This window comes from Pelecanus crispus, chromosome W (genome assembly GCF_030463565.1).
Source record: "Pelecanus crispus isolate bPelCri1 chromosome W, bPelCri1.pri, whole genome shotgun sequence".
In the NCBI taxonomy this organism is placed as follows: domain Eukaryota; kingdom Metazoa; phylum Chordata; class Aves; order Pelecaniformes; family Pelecanidae; genus Pelecanus; species Pelecanus crispus.
This window is the reverse complement of record NC_134675.1, coordinates 3,472,584-3,487,297: the sequence shown is the minus strand read 5'-3', so window position 1 is coordinate 3,487,297 and position 14,714 is coordinate 3,472,584. Positions and strand designations below refer to the sequence as shown.

General features: G+C 39.9%; 1 protein-coding gene across 1 annotated transcript in view; it reads left to right on the top strand.

Moving 5' to 3' along the window:
- Positions 1 to 14,714, top strand: part of LOC142596567 (microtubule-associated serine/threonine-protein kinase 4-like) — a 166,428-nt gene that overhangs the window by 56,664 nt on the left and 95,050 nt on the right. Inside the window, 4 exon segments of the mRNA XM_075725749.1 lie at positions 1,284 to 1,362; positions 5,754 to 5,911; positions 10,395 to 10,470; positions 11,838 to 12,047. Coding sequence (XP_075581864.1) covers positions 1,284 to 1,362; positions 5,754 to 5,911; positions 10,395 to 10,470; positions 11,838 to 12,047 — 523 coding nt within the window.

The window sequence follows — 14,714 nt, the reverse complement described above, 5'->3', positions numbered from 1 at the left end:
GAAGAAGTTTTTTCCAGAGTGCAGTCTTTGATACAGTCAGCAGTCCCTCTACCACATGTTCTCTTTATATTTTAACACTACTTATGTACTGTAGTTTGCAATTGGCAACATTTCAGGTATGGTTCTTGACCTCTTTTCTCATACTCTATATATTCAAAGTCCCAGAGACTTGTGGATGGATAAATGGCAGTAGGAAATAAGGCATTAGAATGGAGAGAAGCCAAGGGGTTTTTTTGACAGTTAGACTGAAGAGTAGGGAAGTTGCATCAAGAGGTTTAAGGTTCCTGATTTGGCATGACCTTAGTTCTCCTTTATGGAATTATATTTTTTGTGCGGATCAAACTTGAGAGATGATCTTTGCACTGGCTGTAAAACACAGCTTCAATTCTCCTATCTCCTCTCTCCCACTATCATAATGTGTGTTAATAAAAACTAGTCCTGTTTTGTTATTTGTTTATGTATTATTTTGCCTTTTTTTTAACATATTTGATACAACTGTACTCCAGTCATGGGCACTGAAATGACAGGTAAATGTTACCTTCTCAAAAATACAAACACTGCTCCCATAGTTGTTTTTTGGTTTGTCACTTTGAATGTTCAAGTTCCATGTTGTCTGTGTGTAGCTCACCTGAAGCAGTGAAGAACAGAAATTGGTTTGGGTTACAATTTATTTTATTTTGTTTTATTTTATTTTATTAAATTCTGAGTGAGCATGATTTTTGCTGAAAAATTGTTTTTCCTGATCTACATATCTAACACTTAGCAAGTTTAAGGTTTTACCTAATCATTCTTTCCAGTTATTTGACTTTAGCCTGCTAGTTTGCTGGTATCCTGTACTGATGTCACTTATGAAAGCATTACCCTTGTATTTGAAGCAGACTGTGGTGGTTATTCCATGGTTCAGAGCATCGTGGTTTGCATTTGTTCACAAATTTTTAATTTGCTTCTCATTAATTTTCATCTGATGGACCTGAGAGTTGTGAAGACTCCCTGTGTTCCATTTCTATGCATATTAGAGAGAGACCAGTTCTGTGGAGCTGTTTGTTCACTTTCTGGTTGTTTCATCTCATAGATTTTAACTAGAAAAACACTAAAAAAATCTGTAAGCCTAAGTCATCCTTGCTGAATGCTTGTTTATTGTAGTCCCCTGTGAAAGTTTACTCTGTTAAAAACCCTGTTTGTATCATGCTTTTGGAATCCAGTTTTACACAATAATACTTTAACAGATGTTTCTGTGTTAGGGTACTGCAGTGTTCATTTGACTAACCTCAGTTTCACAACAGGACTGATGGTCGCCACTGGTCTTTGGCTTCTCTCCCTTCTTCTGGCTATGGTACAAATACACCCAGCTCAACTGTTTCTGTAAGTATCCACTTTGCTATACTGATAGATTTCTATTACATGCCGTATCTTCTCAAATTTAGCTTACTTCTCTTAGGAGAAAGCAATGTAGGTTTTATTACTGTTGATAGACTTTGAATTAATATGGGATATAAAACTGCTTTGCTTCACTGAAATAGAAGAAAACTTTAGGCAATGTGTGCTTTGCTTAGAGATATTTTCTGGCAGGGAAGTAGCGTTTAACTGCCCGCCTTTGATCTGTAAGGAGGGGAGACATACTGCCTTATTTTAACCATATGGTAGTTAGGTATCAAGTCTTAAGTGAGGCTGCCTTGATAACGAAAAGAAAGAGAAACCACTCTGACACGTTTCATCCATCCTAGGCTAGACTGCTATCTTAAGATGGGATGAATCACGCATTTGCCTGTCTTTTTCTTTGGCAATAGTGAGATGTTAGTGCAATAGTGAGATAATAGGTGAGTTATTTAGCATTTTAGATGGTTATAATTAGAATAGAAGAGTCCCTTGGGATACATAATAGGATAAATATAAATATATAAATATTAAACATTGTTAATTTTTGCCTGTTAGAGCAATCCTTTTGGTGTGATCTCATATCAGCCCCCCCTGCCATGCCACGCACCATCTGACTTATGATGTGCACCATGGCAGTGCATGAGATCGTGCTTCAATAATTAGGAGCTAGGCAGCGAGACAAGTATGAATCTGTACTTTTGCACATCACACACACCTCTGTACTGGAGAGGAAGTACTGGGTTGTGTTACAACCTGGAACTAAGCTGTCTGTTGTGATAATCACACCTGAGAGACTGGGGAGATAGATCTATGGAGGAAGCCTGTTTCAGAAATAGCAAGTAGTTGGCATTTTGACAGTTACATTACATCTTCTGCAATAAAGGGCTTGGTCCAACTATGACTCTTCAAAAATTGTTTTGTATCTTTAACCTTGTTTTGTACATTTAGGGTTGCTTCATTAATGAAAGTACTGTTTTATGAATGATATGTATTATTGGACACCTGGTATCTGATTTTTTTAAAATGTTTCTTTTACAATTTAAGTAAGCTTTCTCTTTCACTGGGTGTGTTCTGTTTCTCTTGTGAAGTAGTTGAGTTCCACATCCTGTACACTGATAAAACTTGACCATATTATGTTATGATCATCTCTGTTTTATTTTTGTCCACAAAGGCTTCTGGAAAGTCAAGTCAATTCTTTTTCTTGCTGACTTCAAACCAGGTTGGGGGATTTCATGTATCTTAAGAACTGTTCTTCATTAGCACTGATTTTTGACCTCTGCTTTCCTTCCCATGTAGATCTTGCTTTTGTCAAGCAAATTGCTTGGTTTCACATTAATTCCCTAACCACTTTCCATAGTGCATGTCTGTACACCTCTTGTTGGAACTAGATCAAATGTGCTGTGCTCTTCACTTAAAATATATTGACGTAAAGGAGGCTATGTCAGATAATAAGTAATTGCCATAGGAACCCCATCATTATTACAAGAAACAGGCTTATGCTAGAAAGGAAATTAAAAGCTGTGTCAGAAACATATCAAAACACAGTTTTAATTTTCAATCCATAGTCATATGCTTTTTCTTTGACATCTGCAACTTTAAAATGGTAACTCTAGTTCATTTACTTCTTTCCAACTTAAGTTTACTAACTACTGTATACATGCTGGAATGTGGAACAGCTTTACATCATTTTTGCATTTCTTATTAAAAAATAGAGCACTGTCATTTATGGACAAGGATATCTTAACTTCTTTAATAGATTGTTGTTGAGTTCTCCCTTGATATTTCCTGAATAGACCACATCTTATAAATATTAAAATAGATGTCATCACTAGCATTGAACAACCAGTTTCTGACTTGTGGAAAGAAACCTGGTTTTCCAATAAATAAGTTTGAATTTTGTTGAAGAAACCAGCAGTAGAGAATTCATGCCATATATTTATTATCTTTTTTTTTTCTTTTTTTTCTTCAAGAATCCTCTACTGCTGATGATCCCTGCAAAAGCACTGGGACAACCTCTGAATTTTAAATCTAGTCACTATTTTGTTGCTTCTTAGTAGAGATGCTTTTCATTTTCTTTTTTTACCCACTGGATGATATACGTGAATCAGAAAATGAAAACTGGAAGTGTGCCCATCTAATTGGTTTCATGTACTTTTTCAGAATCTGAAACAGCTAGTATTGTGCAACCTCCTCCTCCATATTTTTACAAATTCTAAGAGGCAATGAGAGACCCCTTCACACACAATAGCCTAAGTATACATACAGAATGCTCCCTTTTTAGTGCCAGATAAAGAAGATTCACATTAAATCAGAGATGTATCAACTGGAGACCAGAAACAGTTTCTACACATCACAACAGAGCACAACTTTAATCTTTATAAGCAACTGAAAGCAGGGACAGAAGGGTCTGTAGTAATCATGGTTATGCTCAGGTGAGTGCAGCGCACCATTTCCTGTTAGCCTGTTTTTTCTTAACTTTTTTTTATATTGGAAGTGAAGAGACTGATGGAATTATCAATTTAATGGAAGTTCATGGGTTTAGAAGTGGAGCAAGTACCACATATACCAGTTGCCGTGGTTTAGCCCCAGCCAGCAACTAAGCACCACACAGCCGCTCACTCACTCCCCCTACACCGATGGGATGGGGTAGAGAATCGGAGGAGTAAGAGTGAGAAACAGTCCTGGGTTGAGATAAGAACAGTTTAATAATTGGAAGAAAGTAAAATAGTAATGTTAATAGTAACAGTATAATAATGATAATAATAACAATGATATACAAAGCAAGTGATGCCCAATGCAATTGCTCACCACCCGCCGACCAATACCCAGACAGTTCCCGAGCAGCGATTGCTGTCCCCTGGCCAACCCCCCCCAGTTTCTATACTGAGCATGATGCCATATGGTATGGAATAGCCCTTTGGGTAGTTTGGATCAACTATTCTGGCTGTGCCCCCTCCCAGTTTCTTGTGCACCTGGCAGAGCATGGGAAGCTGAAAAAGTCCTTGACTAGCATAAGCAGTACTCAGCAACAACTAAAACATCAGCTTGTTATCAACATTCTTCTACTAAATCCAAAACACAGCACTATGCCTACTACTAGGAAGAAAATTAACTCTATCCCAGCCAAAACCAGGACACTCACTTGGAATGATATAGCAAAGCTGCTCTTATTGTGCTGGCCTCCAATAAAAGAGCAGCCAGGCAGGGGCCTTGGAGTCCTATATGAGAAGACAGATAAGAATAAGAAGTTGCACATGAAGACTGGCTTATTGAAGAATCTCATTTTGTTGAAAAAGTCAGCTGGAGACTGAAGAGCTCCAGAAAAAAGTACAAGTTTTTGAACTTCTTCCCCTCCACAGGTTAAATAAAGGGAATGTCTGCATAGTACCAAGCAGCTTCGTGCAGTCATACAAGGATATCTGTGAACAAGCTGTCTTGGAAGCTAGTTTTGGTACCAGAAACAGTAGAACATTTCTCTGTCTACACTCCTCAGTTCAGATTAGCAAGGTTGGCTGTTAATGCATTGAACTATATACCCGTTCTTTACAAGGACATCAAATCCAGGCTTAGGGAAGTAGTTTCAAAGTTCTACCTCCAAACATTTAGTGTGGCTCAGGTAGCTAGCCACACTTCATAAAAGACAGTAAAATATGATAGTATGATCATCTGCACTGCTTTATGTAATATGGTTTTACATGCAATTTTGCAAGGCTAGTTATTTTCTGGTAGCACTTCCAATTTCATAACTGTCTGTATCTTCCATTTTGTGAATGGTTTCAGTGTAATCCCTTTCATTTTTGTCGGCCATAGAACTTATCTTGATAAATGTATGAAGTTTTTTCACTTCATTTTAAATGTACAGATTTTCATAAGAAAACAGTGTATGATTTATTTCAGCAAGAATTTAGATTATATTTATTTTTTTTTAAAGCATTGATAATGTCTTAAATATTGATAATGAAATACCTTCAGTATGTAGAATTGCAATTTGTGTTGTGGCAATAAGTTCTACTCTAAATTTATACTTACCCTGTCCTACTCAAATAAGTAATTTTCAGCAGATCCTTTTTTAACTATACCTTAAGTATTGGTCTTTATAACTGTCATTAGATGTTATCTTTACCATGGAGGAAATTTGAACTTTTGAAATGCAATGTCTCTTTCTTCTGGGACTGAAGTAGTTTTTATGCTTACTCTATATTTAGCTCATTAAGTTGAGACTAATTTTTTATTTTCTTCTTTAAATTGATAGTCAAAGCGTGGGAAACTGTAACTATAATTTGTAAATTAAATGGCTTTATTCATGAGCACTGAATATGGTCTTGAAAATGCTTTTTCATTCTGATAAAAGCTTGTGTTCTGCTCTGCTCTTGTAGTCATCCTGCTCATCCCAAGAGAAGCTACACCAGTTACCATACCAGCCAACACCTGATGAACTACATTTTTTATCTAAACATTTCTGTACTACTGAGAGCACTGCCAGTGATAACAGATGCAGGACCACTGCAATGCGCCCTCGGTCCCGAAGTCTCAGGTGAGTTTGTCTGTCTGGAAATAGGGGTTGAATCTAAATTTATACACTCTGGAGCATCATAGTTTTGTACGTTGGGAACATTCTCTATTTTCAAAATTGCTGAAGTATAATAAAAGAAGTAAGAATCTGAGGATGAATTATTAATAGTCCTTTTAAATTCTTACTCCTGGTTTTGATCATAGCTTACTTCAGTGGTTAACACTATAAGATAGGGCTTAATGGAGGCAACTAACCCACGTGAACTGTCTTGATGAGCTAGTCATTATTGATCTGACACTAGCTCTGGTTCTCTTCCAGAGTTCAAACTGTTCACAGAATATAGTCTTTATTTGCAAAACTAATTTGAAATGTATTTATATTCTAGGAGTATCTGGAAAGAAATGTGATGATGAACAAATGGGGGGGGGGGTAAGCATTCATTTATTTTCTTTAACCAAGATGAACTTCAGTTTCTTGTTTCCTAAAGACTAGGCCTCTGCAGTTCCATTGCAGTGGCCATTTGTGCAAGATGTGTTTTATCCAAGATCAGTTCTAAACTGTCAGAATAGGTTAGGTTTGGAAAATGCAGATTAATATTTATGGATAAGTTTTCAAGAAATGGAAGGGGAAAAAAATAAGGAAGTATTATATTTCTAGTCATTATATTGATCCTTTCAAAACTTTAAAAATAGTTTCACAGGTATACAAATTTTAAGGATTTAGTTTTTAAGTGCAATCTATTTTAACTCTGCTTTTTGATTATTTTATTTAAAATCTGTGTAGACTGTTATGATAAATGTAGTTGCTACCTACATGAAACTGCACAATAATTGCTAAATAATGAATAATTACTGCACTATAATTACACTGGAACACACTGGAAGTCTTATGGAGATAAGCCTGTATTAAACACTGACCACAAGGTTCCCTTTGTTGGCTTGGTCTCTAATTCTTACCCATAAGCTTTCAACCTGCTCGTGGCTATTCTTCAGAGACAGTTCTTCACAATCTATCCATTTCTTGATGTAGAGGGCAATCCCTCCACCCCTCCTTCCTCGCCTGTCCCTTCTGAACAGCCTGTAGCCATCGTCACACTCCAGTCACGGGATTTGTCCAACCAAGTTTCAGTAATGGCAACTTGGTCGTAGCTTTCTAGCAGCACGGTGGCTTCCAGCTCCTCCTCTTTGTTGCCCATGCTGCATGCACTGGTGTTAGAGGCACTTCAGCTGGGCTGTTGGCCATATCACCTTTTTAGAGGAACACACCTTAATTCCTTTGAGATATTTCACCGGTGTTCCCCTGTTGGATTCTATTACCTCAGGAGCCCCTGGCTCATTTTTAAAAAGGGTAGAAAGGAGGACCCTGGGAACTACCGACCTGTCAGCCTCACCTCTGTGCCTGGGAAGATCATGGAGCAGATCCTCCTAGAAGCTATGCTCAAGCACATGGAGGACAGGGAGGTGATTCGAGACAGCCAGCACGGCTTCACCAAGGGCAAGTCTTGCCTGGCCAACCTAGTGGCCTTCTATGATGGAGTGACTGCATCAGTGGACAAGGGAAAAGCAATGGATGTCATCTACTTGGACTTCTGTAAAGCCTTCGACACAGTCCCCCACAACATCCTTCTCTCTAAATTGGGGAGATATGGGTTTGATGGGTGGACTGTTCGATGGATGAGGAATTGGTTGGATGGTCATATCCAGAGGGTACTGGTCAACGGCTCAATGTCCAGATGGAGACCAGTGACAAGTGGCGTCCCTCAGGTGTCCGTATTGGGACCAGTGCTATTTAATATCTTCATCAATGACATAGCAGGATTGAGTGCACCCTCAGCAAGTTTGCAGATGACACCAAGCTGAGTGGTGCAGTTGACACGCCTGAGGGACAGGATGCCATCCAGAGGGACCTGGGCAAGCTCAAGAAGTGGGCCCATGTGAACCTCATGAACTTCAACAAGGCCAAGTGCAAGGTCCTGTACCTGGGACGGGGCAACCCCCAGTATCAATACAGGCTGGGGGATGAAGGGATTGAGAGCAGCCCTGCGGAGAAGGACTTGGGGGTGCTGGGGGATGAAAAGCTGGACATGAGCTGGCAATGTGCGCTTGCAGCCCAGAAAGCCAACTGTATCCTGGGCTGCATGAAAAGAAGCGTGGCCAGCAGGTCGAGGGAGGTGATTCTGCCTCTCTGCTCCACTCTTGTGAGACCCCACCTGGAGTACTGCGTCCAGCTCTGGAGCCCTCAGCACAAGAAGGACATGGACCTGTTGGAATGGGTCCATAAGAGGGCCACCAAAATGATCCGAGGGCTGGAGCACCTCTCCTACGAGGAGAGGTTGAGAGAGTTGGGGTTGTTCAGCCTGGAGAAGAGAAGGGTCCGGGGAGACCTTATTGCAGCCTTTCAATACTTAAAGGGGGCTTATAAGAAAGAGGGGGACAAACATTTTAGTAGGGCCTGTAGTGATAGGACAAGGGGTAATGGTTTTAAACTAAAAGAGGGTAGATTCAGACTAGATACAAGGAAGAAATTTTTTACAATGAGGGTGGTGAAGCACTGGAACAGGTTGCCCAGAGAGGTTGTAGATGCCCCATTCCTGGAAACATTCAAGGTCAGGTTGGACGGGGCTCTGAGCAACCTGATCTAGTGAAAGCTGTCCCTGCTCATTGCAGGGGGGGTGGACTAGATGACCTCTAAAGGTCCCTTCCAACCCAAAGCATTCTATGATTCTAAGAAAAAAAATCCTGTTTCTTCATTAGAAGATTACAGATTGAAACTGTATTGTATTTATTGCTACATCTTTCATTTTTTTCAATTTCTGTTATGCTTTTAACACTTAAAAAAAGTTAAAATCTTCTATTTGATCTCACAGAATGTATACAGATGCTCCAGGGGAAAAAAAACCAAGATCCAAGTATTTTCAGAGAGGGGGTTATGCTACAGAAGTGTTGTGATGAAATTATGGTACCTACCCTGTTCTCAGTGGATTTTCTTCTCGATGTCCATAACAGATTTTACATATCAGTTAAAGGACCCACCATTGTGATATATTGGGACAGATTTTATTGTTCATTTTTGCCTATTTAGAAATCCAAAAGCCAGTTCCTTTGTTCATGTGAGAAACTCCTATGTTGATGGATGGCATTCCCTTTGTGGGATCTTTTTCCTACTCCATATCATTTAGACCAGACTAGATGGGCTGTTGTCACCAACCCAGGAATATCAGGTGGAGATTTTTAAAGGAAGTGATAACTGACAATGAGGCTCAGTATAGCAAAAAGCAGTTTCATAGGTTAGCTAAGGCCATGGGTACCTTTTATGGATTATTTTCTTGCAAGTCTCATGCTTTTTTTACAAGCTGTCCTTGTTTTGGCTGGAATAGAGTTAATTTTTTTTTCTTCTAGTAGCAGGCATAGTGCTGTGTCTTGGATCTAGTATGAGAAGAATGTTGATAACACACTGATGTTTTAGTTGTTGCTGAGTACTGCTTATGCTAGTCAAGGACTTTTCAGCTTCTCATGCCCTGCCAGCGAGAAACTGGGAGGGGGCACAGCCAGGACAGCTTACCCCAACTGGCCAAAGGGCTATTCCATACCATATGACATCATGCTCAGTATAGAAACTGGGGGGGGGGGTTGGCCAGGGGCTACCGCTGCTCGGGGACTGACTGGGCATTGGTCAGCAGGTGGTGAGCAATTGCATTGTGCATCAATTGTTTTGCATATTCTTTTATCATTACTATTATTATTGTTGTTGTTATTGATATTATTGTTATTTTCCCTTCCTTTTCTGTCCTATTAAACTGTCTTTATCTCAACCCATGAATTTTACCTTTTTTTTTTTCTTTCCCGGATTCTCTCCCACATCCCACTGGGAGGGTGGGGGGGAGTGAGCAAACGGCTGTGTGGTGTTTAGCTGCCTGCCAGGTTAAACCACAACACAGGCACAGTGCCTCAGCATTGATAGAACCCATGCATATGTATGGCATTATTTGTAGGAAGTTGTTGCTTTTATCTGCCAGTCAGACTGGAAATAGAGTTTTTGATTTTTCTTTTATGATCTTTTTAAAAAAATATATTAAAAAATAGACTCATTTTGCTCAACATTTTCACTTGCACCTAACAGAGTTCTTGGTCAGGTCTTGCTATTTTGATTGTATATAACCTTCAAAGGGGCAGGTATAGTCATAATTAACAGTTAAATATATCTGTGTTGCCGTATTGAGAAAAAGCTGATATTCACAAGTGTTACAAAACTGCCTGTACCCTGAAGTGTAGCTATAAACTAAAAAAATAACATAGTTGGCAGTTAGATGTCAAGCACATGCAATAATCTTTAAGGCCTGGTCAGAAATAGCAGAAAGTAACCAAGTATACCACTGATGAGAGAATATACCTTAACAGTGAAGCCTATGCTGACTTTGTGGTGCAAATAAACTGTACAAAAATATAATAACTAATTTTAGTTCATGCTGAGACAAGTTTAAAGGGATAATTTGCTTTGCTTGCAGCCCTGGACGTTCTCCTGCCTGCTGTGACAATGAAATAATTATGATGAACCATGTCTACAAAGAAAGGTTTCCAAAGGTAATGAATTATATTTAAGATACCCAGTGTTAAATTGATAGGCAACATAGGTTTTAAGTATGTGGTGTTTTTGTTATGGGAACTAATGATCCAAGCCTGTAATGGCTTTCATAAAGCATCATCAAGCTCTTTTTAGAAAGATAAAATCACAATAAAGGAAATCCCTGCTGAGAACTGGACATTCATTCAGCAAAGCTGCTGAACTGGTTTTGAAATGAATCATGCTGGTAATATATTCTGCTGATTGGAAAGCGATGGTATGTTCAATTTCAATAGGTGATGTGTACTTGGGGTAAGTGTATACTGAATTAGTAAAACAAAAATAGTTGTGCAGCATCTGCTGATATACCAGCAAATTTCTTTCTTTAGTGGCATTTCTTCCTTTTCCCAAACACTCATTATATACTTACTTGAATTGTGAAGATCAGTACACAGTTGTGGGGGTTCGTCTATGAGATACCAAATGAGGACATGTTGCTGTTGTGTCCAGAGATCTGAGACACAAATGAGTTCCTAGGTGCAAGCACATTACTAGGAGCACTGCACTCTCGGTTGCTTCTAGGATTTTGGTGATCCCTGGAAAATAAAATAAGGTAAAGCTGATACTGTTCCAAAAAGTACCTAAAAACCAGAAGAAATTTCTTCATATTTCTTCATAGAAATATGAAAAGAGATTTGTCAGGATTTGCAGAGCGATCGAGCAACAATTAGAAGTGTGAAATGACTCAGTTCATATCTCAAACAGTGAAATAAGAGGTGTGGGATTACTTTTTAATAAGAAAAATATCTTTAGGTTTTTTTAAGCATCTGTAATTCTGTGAGAAACAGTTGGTTCTGTAAAACAGACACATCTAGCAACCTGCAGACACATCTGACACCTTGTGGTGCTTTTAATCAGTCAGTGTTCTTTCAGACTCTGCCCAGTGAAATATTTTCGTGGTATAACCTATATGAAAGGAAGGAAGATATTCTGGTCTGTAGTATCTGCAGTTTTAGCAAAACAAAGTAGACCTCCATGAGTTCTCTTTTTTTTTTATTATTTTGACTTGGACTTAAAGTTTTACAGTCATGACTCTTAGTTCTGTTTAGTGATCAACACAAGATTAGCGCACAGTTAATCACCAGTGGCAGACAAAAGGGAGGATCTGCTTAATAGAACAGTAAGGCTATTGCTTTTCTGGACTGGTAATGTGGGGAAATGTCATCTGTCACTTTGCCTTTCTGTTTGCTTGCATTTTTGCTTCAGTCATTTCATGTATTCCACCTAGGTAACTTCTTAAGTGGTACAGAAATGTTGCAGAATCAGAAGTAAGCTTTGAGGCTGTTAGTTACATGTAAAGCTGTATCATGTATCTATTTGTCTATAGGCCACATCTCAAATGGAAGAGAGGCTTCGGGACATTATAACAAATCATTCTCCAGATAACATCCTTCCCCTGGCAGATGGAGTGCTCAGTTTTACCCACCATCAGATCACAGAACTGGCTCGAGATTGTTTGGATAAATCCCACCAGGGCCTCATCACATCACGATACTTCCTTGAATTACAGCATAAATTAGACAAATTGCTACAGGAGGTATGAGCCATGAGACTACTGTTATGTTTGCTTGAAAAATTGTTTAAATCTGTTTGCCTAATAGTTGTTGCCTTGAAATAATCATGACTGTTTCACAAATAATTGTCAAAGTGATATTCGTAGCAGTTTTAGTATACATCATGACTGCTACAAAGACTATAAGGCATCCTAGTGTACTAGCCTGGAATAAATGGGTTGTAAAGATTTCAGAAACAACAGCATTTTGTCATGCAGTGCAAGTTATAAATTGCTTACAGAAGTGTGAGCATAAGCCCTAAGTGAGGAGGCTTGCTATTCCATTTACTGTGGATAAATGAGGAAACATACACTTTCTACTTTATCCACCCTACTAATTGCCTGCTGTGTTGAGAAAGCAGACAGCAACCCTTAGCTTTCCATTAGTTGGAGGTTATTTAATTATTTATAATATTCCGTTCATAATTAAACCGTTTATTAACAGAAATAATGTCATTTCTAAAAGTGTTGAAACTTCCATAGAATAGTCAGCTAAATGAATTAAGAAAAACTTGGAACTTGACTAAATAAAAGCACTATGATATAAGTCACTGCACTTTATGAATATATCATTTTTAAAACAATGAGTAAAGCATGTATGTGGTGGGTTGACCTTGGCTGGACGCCAGATGCCCACCAAAGCTGCTCTATCACTCCCCAATCCTCAACTGGACAGAGGGAGAAAAATACAATGAAAGGCTCATGGGTCGAGATAAGGAAAGGGAGAGGTCACTCACCAATTACCATCATGGGCAAAACAGACTCAAGGAAATTAATTTAATTTATTGCCAATCAAATCAGAGTAGGGTAATGAGAAATAAAACCAAATCTAAATCCAGCTTCCCCCCACCCTTCCCTTCTTCCCAGGCTCAACTTCACTCCCGATTTCTCTACCTCCTCCTACCCCCAAGCGGTGCAGGCGGATGGGGAATGGGGGTTGGGGTCAGTTCATCACATATTCTGTCTGCCGCTCATTCCTCCTCACACTCTTCCCCTGTGTCGTGGTTTAGCCCCAGCCAGCAACTAAGCACCACGCAGCCGCTCGCTCCCTCCCCCTGCCCCGATGGGATGGGGGAGAGAATTGGAGGAGTAAGAGTGAGAAACACTCCTGGGTTGAGATAAGAACAGTTTAAGAATTGAAATAAAGTAAAATAGTAATGATAACAATATAATAACGATAATAATAATAATAATATACAAAGCAAGTGATGCACAATGCAATTGCTCACCACCCGCCGACCGATACCCAGACAGTTCCCGAGCAGCGATCGCTGCTCCCCGGCCAACCCCCCCCAGTTTATATACTGAGCATGACATCATATGGTATGGAATAGCCCTTTGGGCAGTTTGGATCAACTATCCTGGCTGTGCCCCCTCCCAGTGTCTTGTGCACCTGGCAGAGCATGGGAAGCTGAAAAGTCCTTGACTAGCATAAGCAGTACTTAGCAACAACTAAAAACATCAGTGTGTTATCAACATTCTTCTCATCCTAAATCCAAAACACAGCACTGTGCCTGCTACTAGGAAGAAAATTAACTCTATCCCAGCTGAAACCAGGACACCCTGGTCCAGCATGGGGTCCCTCCCACAGTAGACAGTCCTCTACGCACTTTGCCAACGTGTCTCCCTGCCACGGGCTGCAGCTTTTCATGAACTGTGTGGGTCCTTTCCACGTGTCCTTTCCACGTTGTGCAGTCCTTCAGGAACAGACTGCTCCAGCATGGATCCCCCACAGGGTCACTAGTCCTGCCAGAAAACCTTCTGTAGCATGGGCTCCTCTCTCCACAGGGTCACAGGTCCTGCCAGGAGCCTGCTCCAGCATGGGCTTCCCTCGAGGTCACAGCCTCCTTTGGGTGCATCCACCTGCTCCAGCATGGGGCCTTCCATGGGCTGCAGGGGGACAGCCTGCCTCACCATGGTCTTCACCAGGGACTGCAGGGGAATCTCTGCTCCAGCACCTGGAGCACCTCCTCTCCCTCTTTCTTTAGTGACCTTGGTGTCTGCAGAGTTGTTTCTCTCATATATTCTCACCCGGCTGCAGTTAGTTGCGCAGCATTTTTTCCCCTGCTTAAATATGTTATCACAGAAGCGCTACCACTGTCACTGATTGGCTCGGCCTTGGCCAGCAGCAGGTCTGTCTTGGAGCCGGCTGGCATTGGCTCTGTTGGACATAGGGGAAGCTTCTGGCATCTTCTCACAGAAGCCAGCCCTGTAGTCCCCCCGCTACCAAAACCTTGCCATGCAAACCCAATACAATGTAACATACTCAGTTTTTTGTGGGGGATTTGATAGCATATTATGAGCCAACATTAATGTGATAGACCAGCAGATTTGATAGTGTCTTGAAATTTTCCAACTGAGATGTTATGATACCATGCCTTTCTTAATTTATATCTTCTACTTTCTTTTAAATGCACGAGCGGTTGCTAAAGGTTTTGGTTGAGATTTTTTTTTTCTCTGTGCTGCTTTTTTGTTAATATCTGTACAGTAAATAGGTTTTCTGCAACTGCTGTATTTTGAACTTTTTCTTTTTCTCTTCATAAAGCAATGCAAAAATTAAGACATCAGTGAATTACTTCTGGATTATTGAAACCCTATTTTTTCAAACAGAGAAAATACATAGAGCTTGCTTACTAGTCAAAAGGAAGTTTG